The 24823-nt window shown below is 39.5% G+C and overlaps 1 protein-coding gene across 2 annotated transcripts in view; it reads left to right on the top strand.

Annotated features, from left to right (window-relative positions):
• Positions 1–24555, top strand: part of pik3r2 (phosphoinositide-3-kinase, regulatory subunit 2 (beta)) — a 33831-nt gene extending 9276 nt beyond the window's left edge. For both annotated transcript variants that reach the window (XM_086273217.1, XM_086273218.1), the window contains exons 3-16: positions 8935–9027; positions 10481–10555; positions 11011–11160; positions 12207–12417; positions 12540–12625; positions 12725–12827; positions 14003–14101; positions 14269–14449; positions 14645–14764; positions 14932–15074; positions 15185–15361; positions 15505–15576; positions 15716–15886; positions 16777–24555. In XM_086273217.1, coding sequence (XP_086129343.1) covers positions 8935–9027; positions 10481–10555; positions 11011–11160; positions 12207–12417; positions 12540–12625; positions 12725–12827; positions 14003–14101; positions 14269–14449; positions 14645–14764; positions 14932–15074; positions 15185–15361; positions 15505–15576; positions 15716–15886; positions 16777–16984 — 1889 coding nt within the window. In that variant the 3' untranslated portion in view covers positions 16985–24555. The remainder of the gene's footprint in view (positions 1–8934; positions 9028–10480; positions 10556–11010; positions 11161–12206; positions 12418–12539; positions 12626–12724; positions 12828–14002; positions 14102–14268; positions 14450–14644; positions 14765–14931; positions 15075–15184; positions 15362–15504; positions 15577–15715; positions 15887–16776) is intronic.
• The last annotated feature ends 268 nt before the right edge of the window (positions 24556–24823 follow it).

Raw genomic sequence — 24823 nt, 5'->3', positions numbered from 1 at the left:
CTTGGCATGCACTGGTCTACCTTAGCAAGCTCAAGTTCAAGTAAAACTTTGATTTGTGACCAAAGTTCTTCCACACTCCCAAGATTTCCATCAACTTCTTCTAATTTGCACTTCATTGCTTTTGGATTCAGCTGGTTAATTTATTGCTTCCTTGTTCTCCACATAAAACCACACATTCCTCTCCTTATAATTCCTTTTTGCTCTTTTTTTTTTTTTTTTTTAATGACAGATGTGCTAGTACCACTCTGAGCATGTAGGCTGTGAACTCTGAATTACCTCTGGTGTATCCAATTGGCTGATCATGGTGTATGGCCAAATACACGGGGGCCTCATTCAACTAGTGTCATTTTTATTTCTCATTTACCATTTTTAGTATCATAGCTGTAGCACAAATGTCTGCAGAATTATCAAATTAGCTTTTTTCATGCCGATACTTAAATAAAGGCTGAGTGAAGGACATGAATTAGGGAATAAGCAGGGGGTTTTCTCCAGCAGAAGCAGGTAAGGACATACTGTAAGTATCCCCGTGCTTTGACCGACAGTGAGACAAACCAGTTGGGCAGCTGGCGCTTGTGTCTGTGATTTGGAAAGACAGGGGCAGAAGAAGCAAGTGAAATAGGGGAAGAGAAAGGGGGGAGGTGTGGGCGAGAGGGAGGCAGGGCAGTGGCTCAAGGAGGGGTACTTTGGCTCAGCACCAAAAGTGCATTGTACATTAGAAATGGTCAAACTTTTACAAATATCATCTTCATTTCCTTGAAAGAACAGAGGCCCTAGACTTGCTGTGAATAGAGCTATTGTTGCTGTGGCACCATTTGCTATTCACAGAGATGGTAACATTACCAGTACCAGGCCTGGTGCTTAGGGGAGTTGACTACTTTACAGGCTTGAATGCAACTAAGAACAATTCAGCCTCACTAAAAGCTGTTAAACTATAATTTATTTGTGTAGAGCACAACAAGAGAGGTCATAGCTCAAGTGAAAATTATTATATGCGATACACTCACCTTTTCTCTGTAATCCCTACTTTTACAGCTGTTTACTTACTATAGTGGCTAGCTAGTCATTTTTGAGCATAATTTTAGACTCTAAAACAGGGGTGTCAAACATAAGGCCCGGGGCCAGAATCGCCACAGCAAAGACTCCAGTCCAGCTCACTGGATGTTTTTGGAAAATTTTAACAAGGGCATAAATTAATGGACTTTAAATTGTATTTTGTATTGTATTGTAGCTTTATTTCAGACATATACAGAAAAAAAAACAATATATACACAAGTACACATACTTGCATTTACAAATACGAATATATATGTAAATACACACATGTATGTGCTCAGATAAAACATAAAAATAAAATAAAACAAAGTCTAAATGACATGAAATGACAATTATTAGGTCTGAAATGGAGTAGGAAGAAGTATAACATACTTATTAATCCCTACCCCATGCTCAACATTCTATTGAATCCCACTATTCCCATCATCACTTACCCCACACAATAAACAAGGAGAACATGTATAAACATAGCTACAGTGATAGATATAATTTAGATACAATTTAGCATAGTTATATATACAATGGATCATCAACTTTATCAGTTTCATATTCTTCCAAAAGCGGTTTTCGAAACGTCTTTATAACCTGACTAATGCCTGAACATTGCTGTAGGTCCACAGTAGAGCTGGGCGATAGAACGATAACGATATGTATCGCGATATAACTTTTACTCGATAGAGAAATTAAGCTATCGCGATAGACCTCGCCACTCTTGTCCTCTTAAAAAAAAAAAAAAAAAAAAAAAAAGGTCAGCCAATCCAAATTCAGTAGCGCAGAGCCGAACCAATCACAGCCGCAGCGTCACGTCGCGTGACTTGTTACATACAGCACAAGTGCCAAGCCGCACGTGTGTTTGTTTGGGAAGCAGCCAGCGGGTAATGGAGGAAATGAGTGTGCCGACTAGAAAAATCAACCGAGCGTGACTGAAGAGAAAACAGATGATGGTTCCAACGCCGGAGAGATTGTCGAACGGAAGAGCCATAGAAGTTCCGTAGTGTGAAGGTATTTCGGCTATTTCAAGTCTGACAAAAAACAGAGTAGCGTGCACTGTAAATTGTGCCGAAAGCAAGTCTGGAAATACAATAAACTGGTGCATGCGTCACACTGCGCCACGTTATTGTTTCGGTGAAATGAATTTCTACAAGACTGTTACTGTTAATTCTACTCTCTGCAGTGTTTACTGTCCCTCCACACATACGACTCGGTTCTGCTTCTATGCCCCAGCTTTGTTTACTTTTTCCCACCGAGGCTTCTAGACTTCTGATTGGCCAACATTTCTGCACGGTTAGGAATCTAGCGCCACCTGCTGCTTTGGCATGTTCATAGCAGCGTTTTCCTTCATTTCTGCCTTTATGTGTGGACGAGATTATTTTTTAAAACGAAAACGGAAAATCTCCGTTTTCAAAAATACCCGTGTACGTGTGGACGTAGCCTCAGTCTCTGACTGGAAGCGCTAATTCGTCATTCGGCTTTTGTCAGACTAAAGTAACTGTTAAAACTGTTTGAAAAGCTCAGCTATACAACAAGGAGAGATTGAGAATTTCCTTTTAGTTCTCAGTTTATTTGATATTGACAAAAGTTAGTCAGTTTTGTCTGTTCTTCTGTAAAACAAACTAAGATTTATTTTTAGAATTAATATTTTGTTTCTAAGTGGAATTGACAATTTAGTCTGTTTCGTTTGTTCTATTTTGAAACTTAAACGCTTTAGTGGCTGCCTTTTGTGTAGTTTGTAATATTTGCCTTTATTTATCTGAAAAAGTCTCATGTTCCTTAAGTACATCTACCCTGTTGAACTTATTATGGGAAATAAATATTTAAATAAAAACAAGCTGCTGATTATTTCACATTTTACTTGTGAGCAACGGCACATTTAAATCTTACAAATATAGTTATTTGGCTTATATCGTGATAGATATCGTTATCGCCTGAAATGAAAAAAACATATCGTGATATGAAAAAATCTCATATCGCCCAGCTCTAGTCCACAGTAAAACTGAAACAATTTTACTGTTCCACAGGTGGAATAAATAGTAACACAAAAGGTTTTAACCTTTGTCCGTGCTTTAAGAGTCTTCAGATTTAATTTTCCCCTCAATTCATAGTCCCCTTCTCTGTCAAAAAACATCGTATGTAAATTTCCTGGTAACATATTGTATCTGATTTGTACATAATTTTTGCAGTTTTATATTTTATAAGATCCATAAACTTCAGAATTTTTAATTTCAAGAACATGATGTTAGTATGGTCTCTAAATCCTGCTTTAGTAATCATCCTGATTGCTTTTTTCTGAATTTTACATAGTGGTTGAAGTGAAGTTTTGTATGTATTTCCCCAGATTTCCACACAGTATTCCAAATATGGCAATATAAGTGAACAGTAAAGTACCCGGAGTGATTTGGAAGGCAACAAATGTTTAACTTTACTCAGTACAGAGATGCTTCTTGACAGTTTAGCTTGTATATGCTTTATGTTTTCATAAGTTTTCCAACTTATCCTACTGATAAAGACCTTCCCCACGGTCATTCATACTACATCAAAGGAATTAAATAATAGGTAAGCAAATAATTTAGTGAAAAAACAGGAACTTGTATCTATCTAGTATAGAATGCATGTTTCCACAATGTATCCACACTAAAATAAATATGATTTTTTTTGAACGGGCAATTTCTGTGAATTAACAAAAGCTTTCTGCTTTATAAATAAAGGGCAGTCTTAGCAATTTTACACATTTATTTCTTACAAATTAATCCCAAAGATTCATGCTGTTGATGTCTTTCATTTACTACATCATCATTTGTTTATGGTGTAGAAAACCTGAGATGTGCTGTTGTAATTGCTCTACTATTTCCTGTATTATAAACGGGATTAAATATGCAGTTAGACTATGTTACAGTGACAGAAAGGAGATTTTTCACTGGTCTGACTCACTTAAGATCAAATTGGCCTGTATGTGATCCACAATATAAAATGAGTTTGGCTTCCCTGCTCTAGAAGCTTTTTATGCATTTATTTTTTAGGACTAAGTCTGTAATATGTCTCCCTTGCTCTCCTCATGTGTGTACAAAGTGGTTCATTTACACTTGTATGGTATTTTTGTGTTTGGTTTTATTCAGATATTTGGATTTAATTAATTTGAACACTGCACACAGCAGCTGGAGAGGAAATGTTTCAGCCTCATGCAAAAGCTTGTAAAATTCTCAGAACCCAAGTGTATTTTTTTTTTTTTAATCAGAAGTCCTCCTGTTAACCATTATTTTCATCTCCATCTGGTGAAAGAAACCAGATTATGCATTTGCATTCGAGAAATTGGGTTACCGTAGAATGTCGACAACAACTTGGCTTAAGTACATGCAAAAACTGCGTCATTGTTTTTCAGCAGTAGCGAGTGAAATGCAAAACGGAGGTTTCTTGCTGGCTAAAATATGCAAACAGTTTTTCTGCTTTTTAAAGTGATATTGCGAGGGTAGGCTTGGCAGATGGTGTCATATAGAGTGCAAGCATTTTGTACCCAAAAAGAAACAGGGGGACTTCGATAGACTAACTGACTCACACTCCAGATGTGCTGCTCTTTTGTTGTTGAGTTTATAGAAATTAAATGTAAACAGAGAAAAAATGAACTCTTGATATTTCTCAACCTGCGACGGTAACGAGTCTGAAAAAAGGTTTTTTTTCCGCCTCTTTGCCTTCCTTCTCTCCTCTCTCTGGCCTCACTTTAACTGCCTGCTGAAGTGAACCATGGCTTGGCATTTTTGCAAACTCCTCCCTTGTTCTCCTACTCGCACCCCCACCCTTCTCTCCTCCCTCGTCCTCCTTCCATTTCTGCAGCCCTGATTCACATACTCGTCTGACAGTGTCTCTGGGCGGCTATAAACCATGTTCACGAAGCCAGTTCTCTGAAAGAAGAGGCCTCTCCTCCTCGCTTTCTCTGCGCCTTACCAGGAAAACACTTTCAAAGAACCCACACGAGAAGGGTGGGAGGGAGGTTGAGACAGTAGAAAAAGACAATGGGAAAGTTATGGAGAGGCTGGAAAGGGAGGGAGGCACGGGTCATAGGGTAAGCAAAGGCCACCCTATCCAACTGCAGATACAGAAAACCAGCTGTACTTTCTTTTCTTTGCCGATCGTTGTGGCATTCTGCAGCTAGAGAAAATGTTACTGCCGTACAGGAGAACTTATTTAGGTGCGAAATTGTGTTACTGACGATTATTTATTTTATCTTATCTCATTTTAATTTTCTTTACTTATGCTTTTAGCATGTACAGCACTTTGTGAACTCTGGTTTTATGTTAAAGTGCTTTATAAATAAAGGTGGTATGGTATGGTAAAAGCTTCAGTAAATCAAATGTTAATTTATGTATTTTGTAGCATGTATTGATTGACCTTGTTGACTAGTGAAAGCACAGGAAGATAATAAAGTCGTTCAAATTGTGGCAATGTGTTTGTAAATGACTAAAAGAAGTCACTCAAGATGCTGTGGGGAAAATAAAAAAACGTGAAAGGATAAAGAAAAGCTGGCGAGCTGTGCCCACTCCACATCGATGGTGGCTGCAAATGGATTGACATAGAAAGTTAAAAAATTTGTGTGCATTTGTAGTCTATTCTGGCAGTTTTTTAAAATGTGTTAATAATGATAAATGATTTTGTATCATTGATCTGTTTAATTGTATCTTTATGAATTAACAGCCATATAATAATAAATGAGCTTACTAAAGCATTAAATATAATTTTCAGTTTTAGAAACTGTAGCAGTGTGCACTTACAATAAAATTTGACGTAACCCGATGATAGTGTCTCTTTTCTCTTAGTACTCTGTTTGAGGTAGTCTCAGAGTACAAACTTCCAGCTGCCCTTTTGCTTGCTCAGCATGCATTGTAAATATTGCACAGTCATGCTCATTTATTTGTGAAAAACCAAAATTGTGATTGAGATTGAAAATTTTAATAATTGTGCATGCCTATCTGTGCTGTTGCAGTACACCTGTAAAGGTTATAATCAGCTCGGTAACAAATCTAACTGGCGTTAGCTGATAACTTAGAATGCCATCATCCAAATATGGTAACGTCTAGCTCCAAATAAACAGTGTGATCCTAACATTGAAGCTACAATGCATCACACCCAGGATTGAGTGGTGAGAAGGTGGCTGTGTTCATCTTTTATGCTATGTTTATGTTGCACGAATCAACTCCCAGTGAGCCTACTCTTACGGGTATCACAGAAAGTGTCTTTAGTGCCATTTGTCGTTCTTCCCAGTAATGCCTGGAGGCCAGTAAAACCAGACTGAGCACTGAGAGCAGATCACCTCCATTTGTTGAGTTTTCAGGGGCTCACTACTACACGTGTAGCTTTGAAATATGTTGTGACAGGAGTGGATGGTGTGCCCAGTCATGATGCATTGCCTGTCAACATAGTTGGAGTGCAGTGAAGACATGTAGCGGTGAAACACGACCAGCAACTTACAGTGTTACCCACCATCTGTGAGCCAGACACCAACTGGCCCTGTCACCACTGCACATAATACACGCATTCATGGTATCACTTGCCATGGTTCAAAATGCGAGCAAAAATCTATCCCAAAGTTGTTGTTTTTTGTTTTTTTTTCCATTTTAGCCTCAAATATTAAGTGCATTTGGAGAGCAATCAAACCTTTTTATAGGAATGGAAACACTTAAGTTAGGCTTCGATACCGACCAAAGGCCAGTGTTTATCTGGGGTTTGACATTTACTAATGTTGGGAAACTCAGACGGGCAGAGTTAGTGTTTCGATGGCTAATTGAAACCAGCAGTTTTACTTTATTGAAACCAATAAGCAAGGATGAAGCAGTTCAGCCTTTTCTACTTGTCGGTTGATAGCGATAGTAGGTGTAGTTGCAAAGTCAACAACGCTCTTCTGACCCCATGACCACAGAGCTCCAAATCTCTTCTTGCATTAAGATCAGCACAAGAACTGTGCACTGGGAACTTCGCGGTCGTGTGGGTGGCCCAGTGCTTTTGTCCATGTTGTGTTTAATGTAAATGGTTATAAAATAACATTTGTTTGTTTTTTAAATAATGAATGCTTTTCTCTTTTTTTTTGTGAAGCTTATCACATATTATTGTTGCTGTTGCACTTGAAAGCCACACCCTAACTTAAGACATTAACCTGAGACCAGCATGAAGTGTGTTTTGCATGAGTGTTAGGCTAAAGCAAGGAAATTCCAGAGGTTTAATTCGACCTGGGAATTCATGCTGTACACGGAAAAATCTCAGCTTCTGACACAGAGGTCTGAGAGGGAGAGCGCAGCACAGCCAGCTACATATTACATAAGCACACTGATCGAGAAGATATCCAGCAAATATTTTGCTTCACATAGCTTTGCTTTCTCAAGCCTACTCTTGCCTGTCTTAGGCTTACCTCGGACTGAGCGAGCGAGTCAGTGCAAACATACAAATACTGGATTTGCAACACTGAGCTGACCTTCAAATTGTCACCTTTGTGTATAGAAAGGTGGTTACATTACACACAACACTGTTTTTGGGTTTCTTCTCACTTGCACACATCGCCCGACTGCAAACTAGATAAAAAAAAAAGAGCGAGCTCGATGAGAGGGGGACAAGGCTGCAATCCAAAATGGCCAACAAGTATAAAGAAGACGAAGAGCTGTCGGTGCCTGCGAGAGAGCTGGAGACACCGCTAGGCAGAGTTTCCACGTTTAAGCCGACATGGTGGCACAGAGCGCGAAAGAAACAGCGAGGAAGGGGGAAAAAAAACAAGAAAGGAAATAGTCGAATAAAAACTTAAATTAAAGAGGCCTAAAGGGGGTTAAAACAAAAAGGAGCAAGAGAAAAAACATCCACTAACAGGAGAGCAAATGAGAGAGAGCGAGTGAGACTAAGAGACATGGAGGAGCAGGAGAGAGAGCAAGGAATGTGCTGACGCGGCGTTTCTTGTCTGAACTCCCCAAATTAATAATCAGCAGTGGTTTAGCCGAGCCGTGCCAGGAACAGGAGCCTACTGCCAAGCCCCGGCCAGGCCAGGCCCTCCCTGCTCCCAGACCCCCCTCCACTACCCCTCCTTAAAAAAAGAAAGAAAGAGAAGGGGGAGGAAAAAAAGAGAGACCCAGCTCACAGGCCTGTTCTGGGGCCGAATAAGAGGCGCTGCCTGCCTGTTCTAGCTGGGCCGAGCCTGGCACACTGCCACAGGGCTTTTGCTTGTTCAGGAGTTTTGATTAAATCCTTTATTGTGCTCCACTCACGCAAAGAGCTAAGGCGAAACACTGAGCAGGACAGAGTGAAGGGGAGGAGAGAGAACGAGAGCGGAGAAAAGAAAAGGGAGTAAAAAGAGGGGGAGGGAGGGAAATGGGATCTCCCTTTTTTTTTTTCTTTTTTTTTTTCTCCCTCTAGCTTTCTCCTTTCCTCTTTCTCTCCAACTGAAAAGATGTTTGATTTAGTCTGTGGGGAATTGTTAAGTAGATAAAGTTTTTCTTTTCTCGATGCCTCTTTTTTTTCTGGTGACCTTTTTTACTTTCACTCCTGCATGAAATCCCCTTTCTTCCTTTAGTACAGTCAGTAAATTGTTCTGCAGTTATTGTCATATCCCATCATTCAGATTTGAGGAGGACAATATGTCCCAGCCTTTGACATTTCTGTCCATTAATTATTTATAAGAAGTGTTTTGTTTTGTTTAATAAATACTGTGCAAACAAATGCAAAATAAATAAATCCCACGGGGCTTTTGAAAATGGCTGAGCTTGTGAAATAAATATCCATTATGTTTTATTGTGTTCCTCATAAGTTTTGTACATATTATGAACATATTTTGTGCTCTGCTTCTCTAAGTGCTCGTACTTAACAGCGGGGTTTGTCAATGTAGCAGTGTGACTGAGATTTGTGCTGTTGTTTCAGCTGTTCCTGTGCCGGACCTGAGCGAGCAGTTCACACCACCAGAGACGGCTCCCCCGGCCCTCGTCGGCCTCATACAAGCCATAGAAAAGAGAGGTATATTCATACAAACCAGCCAAGATATTCATCTGTTGTCTGTCACGCTGCCTCTGCTGTCTTTTCATCTACGTGCGACTGTCTCCCTCTCGCCATCTGCTTCTTGCTTTCATGCCAGCGTTTGCACATGTGCAGACATGCAGACAGTCGCACAGAGGTACAAGTGCTCTCACAAGCTCATGCGCATTCACATTCAGTACATATAAGTTCAGTGTGGTTTAACTGAGAGCAGACCCGCTAAGAGTCCTGCGCAGTGGGTTTGATTCACACCGTGTTATTAACAAATAGAGCTCGGTGGGACTCCATTCACAGTTTTGCCTTTTTTTTTTCTCTCTCTCTTCCTTCTAACTTTCTGTGTCATTCACACCAATTCACAAACTCTTTCATGTACAGAATGTTAAAAAGTTGTGAAAAACTGCTTCACGGCTTCTTACGGCTTTTTGTTGTCCAAGACGAGGCGTTTACCCTCATGCAAGACAAAGAAAAGCTAAATTGTGACGGTGGAGATGCAGGAACAAATCAGAGAGTTTGTCTGTGAATTGAGTTACATAGTGTTGGATAATGAGACAGCTGCATTTAATTTACTCAACATTTATGTGTATGCTTGGAAAAAAATCCAGTATATCAAGTATACCGAAATACATAATATACAATTTTATACAGAAATACTGGGATGCATGCACTCTTATAAGTGGGCTTGTTCTGTTTTTAAAAAGTATCAGAGTATAGAGCAGAGTATATTTTATACCTAGTCTAATATGTTTACAATATGAATATATCCTTTGCGAGTTATTATCACTAACAAAAAATATGAATTCAAAATTTTTTTCATCATCAGAGCAAGAAAAACACAAAATCCTGGGGGAGAGCTAGAATTTCTACTCGCAGGGAACTACTATAAGCTGTTTGTCCAAAAATAAATTTTATTTTGGCAAAAATGAGTTGAACTGAAACGTGATGATTAGTGCTGAGAGTGAAATAGATGAGATGACCACAGTTTGGAAAGAAAAAAAGTCTCTGAATCCCCAAAATTAAAAAGCAATGGATAACTTGAAAATTCAAGTCCACCACTGCAAACGTGTGAGTCCTTCTTCGGTCTTTAAGATGTTGCTTTTGAACTTTGTGGGCTGGTCACATTCTCTCTGTTGTTGGATACAGTACTGAACTGTCACGTATTTACAGACATTCAGCTAGTAATGACACACATTCTTATTTTTAATTATTGTTCTTGTTGTTGTTACTTCTAGATTTCATAGTTACATTGCGCTGCCTTTGCCTTCTTTTTCCATTTCCAGCTTGTTGCACTGCGTTAAATTATCTAGTGCAAGTCCACAGCCATAGAGTCAGAAAACAATCTGTCACTACTTCTCTGTTTTCCATCTAAATGTGTCCTCTTTGCTTCTTCGTTCCTTCTGAACACATTTACTAAAATTGCTCTTTCTGTCTGTCTCAGGTCTGGATTGCAAGACGTTGTACAGGACACCTAGCTCCTCAGGTTCAGATAGTCCGGTGTACAGCCTGTGCTCTGGTGAGTTACATTTGTCATTTATCTGTTTTAGACGTTATTTGATCCTTTTCTTTAACAGAACTTGGGTATATTTGGGATGGTTTCTCAGCCTGCATGCTCTTCAGCAGGTCCAATTCAGTGATTTAAATAAGAAAATCCACTCCAGAAAATAACTGAAACAACACAAGTCAGTACAAAATAAAAATAAAAGCTAATTGGAAAATAACTTTTTTCCTCAAAAAAAAAATCATTTTTTGGTCTCCAGAAGATACAGTTGGTGTTAGGCTTCGGGGTTAGTTTCATAGCTTTGAAGTGGGGAAAAACACCAAACACTGACATGATATGTTCGCTCTTGTGTACTTTCCTTGATTAAACTGCCTTTTTATTCCTTAAACTTCTCCCTGACGCTTGTTTGAGTTTTTTATTCTAACAAACTGCACCTTTTTGGTCTTTTGCTTTATGCATTGATCATCCAGAGAGTGACGTGGTTCAGAGGGATCTAGGTTTCCTGTCTGAGAGCGTCCTGCAGTACCTGAGAGACCTTCCATCACCTGTCATCCCTGCCTGTGTCTACCCTCACCTACAAACTGCTCTCATGCAGCAGCATGTCCTACAGCAGTCAGCAGGTACATCAGATCACAGATTGAAAATCTTAAAGTTGCTGCTTGTATTGACTGAGCATTTAGTTTTTCCAACAGGGACAGTGTGTCATCTTTTGTGCATTTTCTTCTCTTTTTACAATAATGTTAACAGTACAAATTAAATATTCTGCAGCTGCCTGCTCAGGGGAGTTAAGTTTATGCAGGTGCAGTTTGAAAAGCAACCCTAGGACCCGTTTGAAACAGTCACTGGTGTCTGCGTGATGAATTAGGCTTTTCAAGAGAAAGTCAAGTTTGCACAAGTTGACGTTCAAACGTTGACAGCATGACTTACAATGAGTGTTGCCTTAAGCTTGAAAAAATGAATCTAAAATCCCGGAGTATTCACCGGAAAATCTGCAGCACACACAGTTTGTACTTAATGGGCTTAAACGTGAACAAAAGAGCTGCATTCAGGACCTCATTGTGCCAAATCTTTTTCAATTTCAGCAAAAGAACATAATTAATAAAAGGTGAAACCATCTCACACTGGGGTATATTCTTGTTTGTTTTATTGAAATGGGCTCACATATAACTATAGGAAAAACATACGCAGAATGACTGATTAAGATGGAGATTTTATGGGGTGTGGACAAAATGGCAGTACAGTGTTATAGAACAGCACAGGCACAAATGAGCTGCTGCCGCCGTTGTTTTTGTGGACAGAAAGGCACCTTTCAGTGCTTCAGTGACTATAATTTAAGCGAAAAAATTGCACAAGGACTAAACTCAGCCTTGTGCACTGCTGTTTGAGTTCACTCTGATGTCAGCATTGAGAGAATGGAAGCAGGAGGGCAAGCTCCCTGAGGCATGTTAGATATGCTTCAGCTGATTCTCCTCCACACAAAGGACTCTCTGATTTCATTTTTGATATATATGTTTGTCCTGTTTTCAGCGACATGAACTAATCACATGCGTTTTAACTACCAAATACAATCAAATGCACTCCTTATATTCTCCTTTTTCAGCCAGCTGTAATAAAGATGCACAACTGAAGCCTAAACAGTTATTCACAACGTTTATGCCTCTCTCAGATGGTGCGGTAGCTGGAAGCCACAACAGAGAAGTCAGCCTGGTGCTTGAGAACTCGACCACCGTCCCTCTCCATCACCGTCTCACCCTGCAGTATCTCCTCACACACCTGGCTAAGGTCACTCAGGCACAGGCCAGCAATGGCCTGGATACAAACACGCTGGGAAAGATCTTTGGCCCCCTGCTTATCTGGACCGGCCCCTCCACTGCTTGGTAAGTAGGGTTTTTTTTACTTTCATGAAACAAATGTGTAACAAATATGTAAAGGTGAAATGATGATAAAGAGTTAGCAAATCTAAATCTACATGTTGGAAATGTGAACTGTTGAATGGCAGGTTTCCAATGGATGATGAGTTCCCCACCTTGGTGGTGGAGAAATTGCTGATAGAGAGAACTACAGGTCAAGACCTCACTCCTCCAGGTAAGTTATGTTGTTTTAACACTGCTTGGATCCATTCCTTTATTATAAAATACTGCTGAAGGAGGTGTGGGTTTCTGATGCGTTTGTGTCTGTTTGCAGTTCTCCCAGCGAAGCCTGTGAAGTCAAAAATGACACCATCAGCCATGACAGACACGAGCAGCCTGCTGAATGATGCAGAGTGGTACTGGGGCGAAATATCCAGGCAAGTTTTGGGCTCGTAATATTGATTTTGTTTGATGTATTGTTTAAAGAAATGTCTGATTAAATGGACACTTGTGACAGATCCATAAAGATTTCTATGTTATTGAAAATACTTAAAATTAGTGAAATCATGTTAGTATTTTGCTCTTAAATAAGATCCAATGCCTCTTTTTCTTAAAGAGCAACACACCTTTAATGTTTCAAATGTTTTACTTACTTTTTGTGCTAAGTTTTTAGATGCAAGTTAATTTGTGTTTGGTCTATTATTTCTTTGTTGTAATGATGCTTCTTGGCAATAAATATTACACCATTGGAAACTTGTTTATTTTCTTAAATGGTGCCACGTTCATAATGAAAATACATTTGTGGGTCAAGCAGCAGAGCAGCATGTGGCAGACTTGCTAAATCTTCTCTGCCAATGGCAAACGGCTTATTCTGCTACTGACTCTTGTTTGAGGTTGTCTAGAAGAAAGCGCTGAAGAAACATATTGGTAATTTAAGAATTTATTGATTTAACAAACGGGGTGCTCAGTATCATGTGGAAGACCCATACACAGCCACAGCTGCCTGGCACCCCTTCCTCTTGCTGCTCACCAGCTTGGTCACACACTGCTGCAGAATGACGTCGCACAGCAGTCGTGGCTTTGTGTAATTCTCATTGTTACAACAAAGAAATAGTCGCCCATAGACAAATTAAATTTTTGTGCTCAGTTTATATACAGTCTGCAGCAGCTCCTATAAGCTTATGGTGAAAAGTATCATTTCAGCTGCCGATGTGTCTGCTGATCATCTTTCATTTCAGTAACTAAGCATCCATCTTTTTTCCTAACCTTATGTTCTTTGTGACTTAGTGTGATATTCTTAGCCTGGGGGAGAACATTTAACAAAAAAGCCAGACTCTCCTTCCACAAGCTTCTTCCAGACTTTGTCATACCTTTTCATTTCTTTGCAGTAGTTGCTTAAACCTGTACTTTTGATGACGGCAGTATTTAAAGTATCTGTTTTGCAGTGTTAACTTTAAAAACTAGAGTCAATCAAAATCCTGAAAAAAGTGGGACATCTGATCAGCCAAGAAAATAATGACCACTGGGGGGTGCTGCAACACACAAAACCAAGTTCCTGCTTGGCCTCCTCGTTGCTTCTTGCAGCTATCTAAATATGCTGCTATATTTGCAGAGAGGAGGTGAATGAGAAAATGCGAGACACTCCAGACGGCACCTTTCTGGTCCGAGATGCTTCAAGTAAATTGGAGGGCGAGTACACTCTTACACTCAGGTGAAGTAACAGCTGTTCTTCAATACTCACTTCAGATTTAGTATAGCCATAGGAAAATGATATATAGTAGAAACAAACCAGGCCTTTGCTACTTGACGGACAACATGTATTACAGTACATCGACTTATTTACTACCATGTTCTTTTGGCTCCTGTCTCCGTCTGCAGGAAGGGGGGGAACAACAAGCTTATAAAGATTTATCACAGAGACGCGCGGTATGGTTTCTCAGAGCCTCTGACCTTCCTGTCTGTAGTGGAGCTCATCAATCACTACCGCCACGAGTCACTGGCCCAGTACAACGGCAAGTTGGACACAAAGCTTCTGTATCCCATCTCCAAATACCAGCAGGTGGGTGAAGCTGCACATTACATTAAAATAAATCAGCTGTCATCACAAGATGTGAATCATCCAGCTCATAATTTTCCCTCATTCCATTTACAAATCGAGAATCATATTCATTAATAACACGCGAATGTAGTCGGCCTGAATCTTCAGTAAGTGGTGATCTTGCTGTCGTCTGTTTTTCATGTGGTAAAAAATCAGCTGGTGAAGGAGAACAGCATAGAGGAGGTGGGAGAGCAACTGAAGATCTATCATGAGCAGTACCAGGAGAAGAGTCGCGAGTACGACTCTCTGTACGAGGAGTACACACATACCTCGCAGGTTTGAATAGCACACATGCTGACAACCACAAACAAGAGATGTATTTCAGAGTATTATAAATCCTAAACTAGCATAGTGCGTAGTGTTTGTTGATGTGATCCGTAACAATATGCAGTTTATCCTGAAGATAAAATGGAGCTGGATTGAAACGTCTCTCTCTGTCTCAGGAGCTGCAGATGAAACGCACAGCCATTGAAGCCTTCAACGAGACCATCAAGATCTTTGAAGAGCAGTTTGAGACTCAGGAGCGGTACAGTAAAGAGTCTTTGGAGAGATTCCAGCGTGAGGGCAACGAAAAGGAAATACAGAAGTACGTTTGTATGCATAATTCTGTTTTTAGCACAGATGCAAACAAAGCTGCTATATTTAAACAACATTTTGGTGAGTTGAAGGTATAATGTTCGAATTCTTGCAAATTAGAATCCAGAGCAACTCGGAGCGTTTGCAGTCTCGTGTGAAGGAGATCCACGACAGCAAGTGTAAGCTGGAGCAGGACCTGAGAGAGCAGGTGTCTGATAACAGAGAGATTGACAAGAAGATGAACAGCCTCAAGCCAGATCTCATGCAGCTTCGCAAGATCAGGGACCAGTACTTAATGTAAGTAAACTTTTATCCATGCATGAAATTGAACTTTACACATTCATATATTTATTCTGTTTACAGTCGTGAGAACCTTAAATGTCGTGCACAGGAAGTAACCTGTAGGTCGGCATTAATTCTGTTGTCCTCTGGTTTTTCAGATGGTTGACGCAGAAGGGGACGAGGCAGAAGAAGATCAATGAATGGCTGGGTATAAAGAACGATGCTGATGAGTAAGTGACTGCTCCGCAGCTTGTGCTGTCATGAGTGAAGCCAGCTGCACCTCTGACAGTAATGAAGGCAGTAGTTAAGCTCATTGTTCTGTCTGGAGTTTCTTTCCTGCTTGATAGTTTTTGTTCATTGCATCTTCAGCTCTTTCTCACTGGAAGAAGATGAGGGCTCACCCCACCATGACGAGTGTACCTGGTACGTGGGCGACATCAAGCGCACCCAGGCTGAGGAAATGCTGAGAGGCAAATGCGATGGAACCTTTCTCATCCGTGAGAGCCAGTCACAGAAGGGCTCTTACGCCTGCTCCGTAGTGTAAGTTTGTGTTTAACCCTGTGAGGTCTAAAGGCTTTTTCACACCTGTGGTTTGTTTATGCTGGTCCGAATCATTCAAGCTTGTAAACTTGTAGCTTTTCCCCGTGATTTGGTTTGTTTTCACACAGAGAAGAATACAAGTGAACCAAAATGCGTCACTACCAACTACATGCGAATGTTCAGTCTGCTCATTTTTTAAGCTCAAACCTGCATCCTACACCTGGTATAGTTCGATAGAGGTCAGATCACATTCACACCATAAACAAAGCGCACTGGAATTAATTTGAAACCAAAATCACCTCCTCCGAAGGGTCTCAGTGTTGTTTTGATTCTCCCCCGAGTGCTTTTACTGTGATCTTATCTGCACAAACGAGCAGCACAGTGAGGGAAAATGAACCAGTTCGATTTAAATGGACTAAACTGTGAAAACATGCAGTTAAAACATTTTTATTTATAATTGAAAATGTTTGGTTGTACCAAAAAATGTGGCTGGAAATCACTTCTTCTTCTTCACACTTGTTTTCGCCACAAGTTCAAGAAATTATGTGAGAATAATTATTCTGTCACTACTGCAAATACAAGGCTAAATTCACTACTGTAGCTCTTTCTGAAGATAAGGGAGTAAGTTAAGAGCAGTACCTCTAAAGGTGAATTATTAACAAATTTGAATTCATGCACAACCCAAAGTGTAAGATTAATCCAGTCTCATAAAACCGAAATGCAGAAATTCAATTCAGATACATTAAGTTATAAAATAAAATTTAAAAGGAGGAATAACTCAAGTAAATTTTCTGCAGACACTGAAGTTAACAGTTACATTACTGGTGGGTTTGTGAAAGACTTTTAAGACTAAGATCACCTCTAAACACGATCTCTCTCCTTGTTTCTAGCGTGGACGGTGACTCTAAACACTGCGTCATCTACAAGACAGTCACGGGGTATGGATTCGCCGAGCCCTACAATCTGTATTCGTCCCTCAAAGACCTGGTGCTCCACTACAAAAATGTCTCCTTGGTCCAACACAACGACCAGCTGAATGTAAATCTAGCCTACCCAGTCCTGGCCCGCTCCCAGAATCAGAACCAGCACCCCAGATGAATTATTCACCAGCAGCATAGGACACCAGCCAGAGTGGGAAAATTAGACATATGCATTGGGGGGGTAAAAAAAAAAAAGAACTCTGGACAATGCTTGTTCCTGTGGCAGGTAAAACAGACTCAATTGCCAGGATTTAAAAAAAAAAAAGAAGAAAAAATCATGTATTTTTGGCCAGAAGCTGATGCTAATTTCCCACAGAGTCCAGCAAAGAGCACTCCTTGCTAACAGCATGGCTTCACAATAAGCACACTACTACTGATAACGAAGCACTGTACAGTTAGCCTGGCTGATGCAGTCAGTTAAAAGCTGATGAGAGTGGTGCATTAGCCAGCCACACTGTCCAGTGTCGGTTATGGAAAAAAGTGAGAAATTCATAGGAACATTCATTATTCAGGAAAAAAGACTAAAATACATCAAAGGAAGGCACACACAATGGGTTTTTTTTTTTTTTTTCTAAATCTTTAAAAAGCGGAGAGACCAGATGGTGGGATGATGGTAGAAATTACAGGAGCCACATTTGGTTTTTAGGGTTTGTTGGGGGTTTTTTTGCCTTTAATGCGAGATAAATGTCCACAGACAAAGGCCCGATCTGTCATTCCCAGACTGCCTGCAAACTCTCCATAGACAAAAGCCTGAGCTGTCATCCGAGGAAATTACTGGCTTGCCTAAACCAGGCTGCTCGTTTCACACTTAAAGGTGGCTGAGGAAAAACAATGGGCTGGGAGTGTAGTCACTGGAGACTGAGGAGGGGAAGGGGGTGAAGAGGGTTGCTGTTTCAGGGTTTTTTTTTTTTAAAAAGAAAAAGATTGATTCAGTTAAAAGCTTGCTCAAGTGCCATAGTAATAGCTTTGAATGACCACAAGCCTGTGTCACTAGAATAAGGGGGCACGTCGAGGTTACAAACCGAAAGAGAAGGGGGGGGGGGGGGGGGAGTAAACGGTTGTCGACATAGACAAAGCTACAGCTTTAAACAAAAACATACATACACATAGGTATATTTTTATGAAATGATCTCTATTTCCAACAGCTTTGGCTTGTTGCTCTCTTTCTCAGTGGGTGTCCTTTTGATCTGACGAGGTACAACGTACAGTGATTGCTGTATAACAGGATAAAAATGCATGGTACATATTTGGTGTATTGTGAATATAGAATTGTTTTTTAATCACAGTACACTAGATGGAGAGGTACATTGATAAATGCAGTTCCACGTGATTCAGGTTTCCTTTTAAAATGGAAATGGTGGAAATACTCCTGCGTCTCTTCGTTTCAGACTTCCTTCTTCATCCTCTGTAATACTGTAGCACCTGTAGCCATTGACTTAAGGCACTGTTAGTGCTCCTCCTATGTGTCTTGTTTCTATATGCTAAAGACACTTGCAGAGCATCGACCTATGTGATTATTGTATCTCGTGTACTGTATTTACTTCATCTCTAGTTAGATTAGACTGTTTCCGTGGTACAGTGTCCTTGCAGATGTTTATTGTTTTGGAGGGTTTTTTTTTTTTGGTTTTTTTTTTTATATGCAAATTTACTCACGGTACTTCTTCTCCCTTGCGCTCGACTGTTCATTTCATCACAAGCTTGACTCACAGAGCTGTAGAACATTTATGTACAAAAAGATAAAAGAAAGAAAGAAAGCAGTAATATAAATCATGTACAGTATATTTCAGACACACATGCAGCCTGTGTATGTGACTTTATACGGTTCCTTCACGGAAGATTTGCTATGCTTTTAGATTCTGTTTAAGGATGCAAATTATCCATTTTAATGTGAGCCAAATGAAGGATGTCTTTTCATGTAGCAAGAATGAAAAAAGAAACAGTCCTTTTTGCCATTTAGCATGACCTTGGCGGTCTAAGAGATTATCTGGTATGTTATGCATGGAGTCCTTCATTTGGGTTGTTGTTTATCTTTTTTTGTTTGTTTGTTTTAACTTCGATTAGTGGTTGAAATTGTGCTTTCTGTAGTGAATATACAGTATTCACTGGCATGTGGTCTTACTATGCACAACACGGTTGTATGCATATATGTTTTAGACTTGGGTTCAGTTCCCTCCCGGTGATGTGGCGATGAATTTCTCCTATTTGTTTCTCCGTGTTAGCTCGAGGTGTAGGTAGTACCGCCTCCGTTCAATGTCACGTTCAAAGCACAGCGGCGTAGATGCAGGGTTACTCAGTTATATTGATGTTCTCAATGAAAATGTGGAGCTGAAAAGAGGCGTCAAATGACGCTGCTTTTAAACTTGATTCATGTAGTTGGTGTTTTTTTCCCGGATGAACAAATATTAATATGAATCTTACACATTTTTACATTTAGTAATCTGAGAAAGCCAAAAAGAAGAAAAACTATTTTTGTAGTGGGATATAGAAGAGTCGGGGGTCATTAACAATAGAAAATGGGGAAAAATGTGTTTTAAAATCTTATTTTGGTTCCTTTTTGTTGAGAGAGAGAGAGAGAGAGAAAAATTTAGACGTTCTTCTTAAATGAGATATTCGTCTACTCTGTTGGTGATTAGTTAAGTCATCTGAGCTAGACCCAAGCTTCAAACAAACGCAGTGCTTTTCTATTTCTGAAATGTTCAGTTTCAGACATCAGGTAGCAACATTTTTCCCAGACATACCAACCCAGTCTTCTGATCAAACCTACCTTGACCTGAAAAGTTTTAATCATTTTGATTTCAGTCAGGACGAATCTATTGTACTGTACTTTGCACAGTTCTTGGCAAGTAAAGGACCCCAAGAATTAAAGTGGAGGTGACAGAGGTGCTTCTGATTAGAGGGCTATTAAAAAAACAAAACAAAAAAAAAAAAAAACGTACGAGTGAGAAAGATTAGAAGTGCCTTTAGTCGTTGCGATGAGGTGGTCGTCTCCCTGTTTTCATTGGAGCGTTGCTGCATAAGACGATGCCACAACCACAACCACATGTAGTGCCCCACCGTTCACACATTTGTCATTTATCAAAACAAAGGTGTATCTCGCAAACGAGTGTAGTTGTTGTGTGTGATTGTGAGTGTCTGTGTGCGTGTTAGAGCAAATCTGAGCATGTTCTAGTTAAGAGAGTGGCAGATATTAGCTGTGCCTCTTTGGTATTGCATTTATAGTTGTTACATATTCCTTCTTTCTGTAGTGGGGCCTGTACAGTAGCTTGGTGCACCCAGGCTAGCCTACTTCAGTGTTTGTTTTTTTTGTTTGTTTGTGTGTCTGGTGTGTGTTTGAATAAAACTCATAAAAGATATAGAAATGTGAACAGTACACATCCGTGGCCCAGACCAGTTGTTTAAAGCTCATTTGGTAAGCTCTCAAGCTAATGCATGCAGCAGTTCTCAGTGTTTTGTATTAAGTTAGTAAACAGATGATCTGATTAAATCATCCACCATTATTCAGTTTGTTGGACCAACACTTTTGTGACTGCACTTTTTTTGTTTTTGTTTCACACACTCAGACTAGTGTGTCGCCCAACCACCGAAAACTAACAGACAATGGTGATGCTGAGTTGTTTATAGTGTTTTTTGTTGATAGTTATTCATTCAGTATATCAGGAATGATTGACATTTTCATTATGATATCAGAGTATACAGTGTACAGTATATGCTTTTGTTGTTTCGCAGTCAACAACTGTCTTGTAAATCTGATGCTTTTGACTGATTGCAATGTTTTCGTTATAGAATTAGTTTTACTATGTGGGCTGTGTAAACTCTGTAGTACTTTTCAAAGCTACTTTAAGGAGAGCTGCTAGCTCATTATGCAATTCTCATCCGCACAGCAGAAGTGTCCAGCTAAACATGAAAAACATAAATCTTCCTTAAAAAAGAAGAAGCTTCAGTTCATCCAGGTTTTCACTTATTCCTTGTGGTATTTAAACATGCAAATAATTGCACTCTTTCTACCTTTTTATTTGGTTCTACACTGTGTAAACAAGCGTATTGCACAACACCACAGGTGTTTTCAGTCTCATTGACACAGGTGTATAAAATCAACCAACCAATCAGTGTGCCTTTGCAAACATTTGTGAAAGAATGGGTTGTTCTAAAGAGCTCACTGAATATGGCCATGGTGCCAAAAGAGGATATCACTGTTACAACACAAACAACCTTTGTGAAATTTCTTCCGTCCATGATTTTAGCTGTAAGTGTTTTTATTCCAAAGTTCAAGTGTCAGATCACACAAAGTTACAGAGTCACATGGAGTGCATAAGTCACCGAGACCCTGCTGACTCAGTTACTGTAGTGCTCCAAACCTCCACTGGCATTAGCATCAGCACAAACTCAGTGTATTGCAGTTTGCAGTGACTCTATACATTATCCAGAGTACCCACAGCTTTCTTTTTTAGAAAAGTGATCCTATTTAATGTTCTCTGAGCACTACAAATGAGGTATTTTCAAACTTCTTTAAACCATTTTCCTCCAAAGCATGGGTCAAGAAAACATTACATTGTGGACGAGATATGGAAAAGGTGGCCAACTGTAGCGTTTCCTAACGAATACAATGGAACATTGTTTCCATTCGGGTGAGGACATAGAAGTGAAACTACATGCATGGCTTGATGCCACAAGGAGTCAGTGAAAGCAGTGTCGGGGATTTTCAAGGTGATTTTGTGTAAAGCATTTCTAGGGAAAGTCCTTCTAGTGGAGTCAAACTTTAACCCAGAACTGGTTGGTGTGACACAAGTTAATGAAAAAGGTGGTTCTGCTTCGTTTTGCTCAACTTTTTAGTGTCTGAAAGAAAACTAGAAATGTAGAACTGAACAGCTTCCAGCATCACTTGTTATGATGTACATTTTTGCAGTGTGCTTAAACACTTTGGTACGCCATGTTATTTACACGATTATTGGCTAGAAGCAATGCTAGCTGCAGTGAAATGTGGTCGCACAGTGAGACGGGCGTGAGAAGAGCAGGAGATGAAGACTTTATTGCGCTTTGACATGGAGTTGAAACTCTCAAACTCAAAGCTTTCATCCCGCTTCTCTATTAGATATGCATCTTGGAGCTTCTTGAAAAGAAAAAAAGCAACAACAAAAAAAACATTTTTCTATATGATACATAATCATTCAAGCAATTAAATATTTTTTCATCATTCTTTGGTACACTGTAAATGATAAACCTTGAAACGGCCTCATACACAAAGCACATCTTTCACTGACTACAAAGAAACACATATTTGTTGTCTATTAAGGTTTGAGGAATGAGAGATACTAGAGAATAAATATTTTCAAATATATACTTAGATATCTATATTTTTGGATGATTTAATTCTGATTTGGTTGGCGCTTGAAACGAATCAGAACGAGGCTTTGATGTGAACACTTTTAGCTCCGTGGCTGCTTTGAAATCGAGCAGTTGTTGAAATGCAGACATATTTACTTACCCGCTGCAGCGAGCTTCATCAGGATCACCAGTTAAAACTTTGTGGTTACAGTCGATCGACATTCATGATTTTTACGCATGATTATCAGGTGTGTTCGGAGGATGAAGCAAGCTCATGTACATGTGTTAATATTTACAGAGCTGAGTCTATATGTTAAATGCAGTCCTGGCTGCTTTGCATTTTATTAAATATTAGTTGTTAGTTGTTTGTTTGTTTGTTTGTTTTCTTGTTTTGTCTTTTGGAAGACAGTTTTTGTTTGTTTTTGATTTTTTTGTTTGTTTGTTGTTTTTGTGAGTAGAGGCAGTGTTAAAAAGTTGCACCACAAAAGATACACTCGATGCTGCTGCAGAGATCTGGCACAGATTGGACACTGATGCTGTAAAAAGGTGATCCATCTTACCACTCGGTCTTACTGCGCCAGATCTCAGTGGCTGCTGAAGGTTTTTTGGGGGTGGGGGGTGGTTATGTGCTTACAGCCAGGAAAGAGGAAAAAGAAGAAGAAGAAAAGAAAATTAAACCTGACGCTGAGGAAGGTACACGACTCAATGGTTCACGATTGCTCCTCTACTTGGAACAATGATGGCATTAAAGTGATCTTTTATGGTGCCTGAATATAATTCTTTCTATTTTGGCTTTTTAAAAAAGCTGATAGATTTGTTTGTCCAAGTGTTCTTTGTTTTGTTTGTTTATATCTTTAATGATAACCTTACAGAGCCTATAAAGAAAAAATAAGCTAGCTTGAATTTTTTTTCTCTATACAGAAAACACAAATACAAATGTTTACAATATGTAATTAACCAAATAGTAAATATGCGTTTAAGAATCAGTCTGTCCCTCAAAGCGGCTGTGATAGATTGATTTGTATTTCTTTATTTCTTCTGTCATTTTAAACTTGAAAATGTTATGACTGCTTGTTCTCTTCCCCCCACATTTCACTTTGTTCATCTTTTTTTTTTTTAAATTTCCTGTGAACAGTGCTCCCTCTATTGCAAAATAGTTACTCAGCAATGTAGTTGAACTATTTGTGTGTCAGTCTTTCTTTACCTGCTGATTTCTTCACCTTACACTGAGCCTTGTATGTGCTGAATCTTAACTTGAGACCCTGTTGCATCTTTTGCTGTTTCTGTCATGCACAGTTTGGTGAATTCGAATATGAATCTGACTGATGTATCTGCGGTAAAGGATTCAAAGAATTTCATATTGTGTATTAGTAAAAAAAACAAAAAAAGAGGAAAAACAAAAGCGCCACTTGGTAAAAATACTTGAGTACAGATTAGTACATAAGCGAAGATTAGAATTCAGGAATGACTATCTAAAGGCATCCTATTGTTGTTTTTTTGCACTACGCAGCAAATGATAGTCGAATAAAAAGCTGAAACGATTGCTCTTTTGGTTAGTTAAGTAGTTTTTAAGACCAAAATTCAGCCAATATAGTCGCAGCTTGTTCCGCCTGTGTGTTATTTCACTTAAAAAAATCTTATCATTCTCTTTTTATCTATATATGCTAAGAGCAGCACTTTTATTTCCCTTTATGTTTTTTAAATCTTCTCACATTGTCACTCCTCCGTGTGGAAAGTTGGCATTTGTTTGATTAACCTGATGTGAATGTTGTAGTATCGTTCACTGGTGTACAGTAGTTTATATTGCGTCACACTCTTCATGTTGGAGGCAACATTGACGGTGGTCCATGTTGCAACAGGCTGGGCAGTGTTACACAGCAGCAAAAATTTAAGAGGCATCAACACATCTTTACCCTAATCAGAGCACACATTGCATTGCAGCGTTGCCCACCGAGTTGCCTCTTGAATCACTGGCTTCAGCAGACATACAGCTAAAAATTATAGTTAGTAAAGATGTTCCGTCTCTCTCACTCAAAAACAGTGAAGAGATGGACCGTCAGATAAAGCTACTCTACACCAAAGTGCAATTGAAGGCAGAGGGAGCACTGTTGTTTCAGCCAGTAGGGGCCTACTGGTTGCAATGTGCCCGACCCAGATGCATGAAAAGATGGTTATTCTTCTTCTCTTGTGTTATCCTCCCTCCGTTTATCTGTCTTAACTCAAATGCGGCATTTCTTTCTTTCTCTTTCATGTACGGCTTGCTTCAGAGTGGTATGTCCTCAGACAGGTACTCTTTGATCTGTACGGTTATTTCTTTAGGTTAATGCAATGATTTTAAAAAGACAATAAAAGATATCTAAAATGCCATGTGTTGTCCTCTTCTTTTTTTTCCCTGCCTGTGTTATCCTGGTACATTTTTACATGTCTGTCCTGATTCAGCTTGGCATAAAACATGATGGCACTGCATATTTGTAGAAATACAGAATATGCTGTTCATGACATCTAAACAAATGTCATGAACTGGCACATAGGTGATGAGGCGGGAGGCAACATGAGAGGTTTGCTCAATCATCCAGGTAAGGAAATGCCAAAAAAAGTTAATTATCAACTATTATTAAAACACAAGTGTTTATCA

Source organism: Aulonocara sp. 'chitande type north' Nkhata Bay, linkage group LG18, assembly GCF_057382095.1.
Source record: "Aulonocara sp. 'chitande type north' Nkhata Bay isolate Kocher_YH1m ecotype deep benthic linkage group LG18, A_spYH_male_GT1.1, whole genome shotgun sequence".
Taxonomy (NCBI): Eukaryota; Metazoa; Chordata; class Actinopteri; order Cichliformes; family Cichlidae; genus Aulonocara; species Aulonocara sp. 'chitande type north' Nkhata Bay.
The sequence above is the reverse complement of the archived record's forward strand: the minus strand, read 5'-3'. Positions and strand labels throughout refer to the sequence as shown.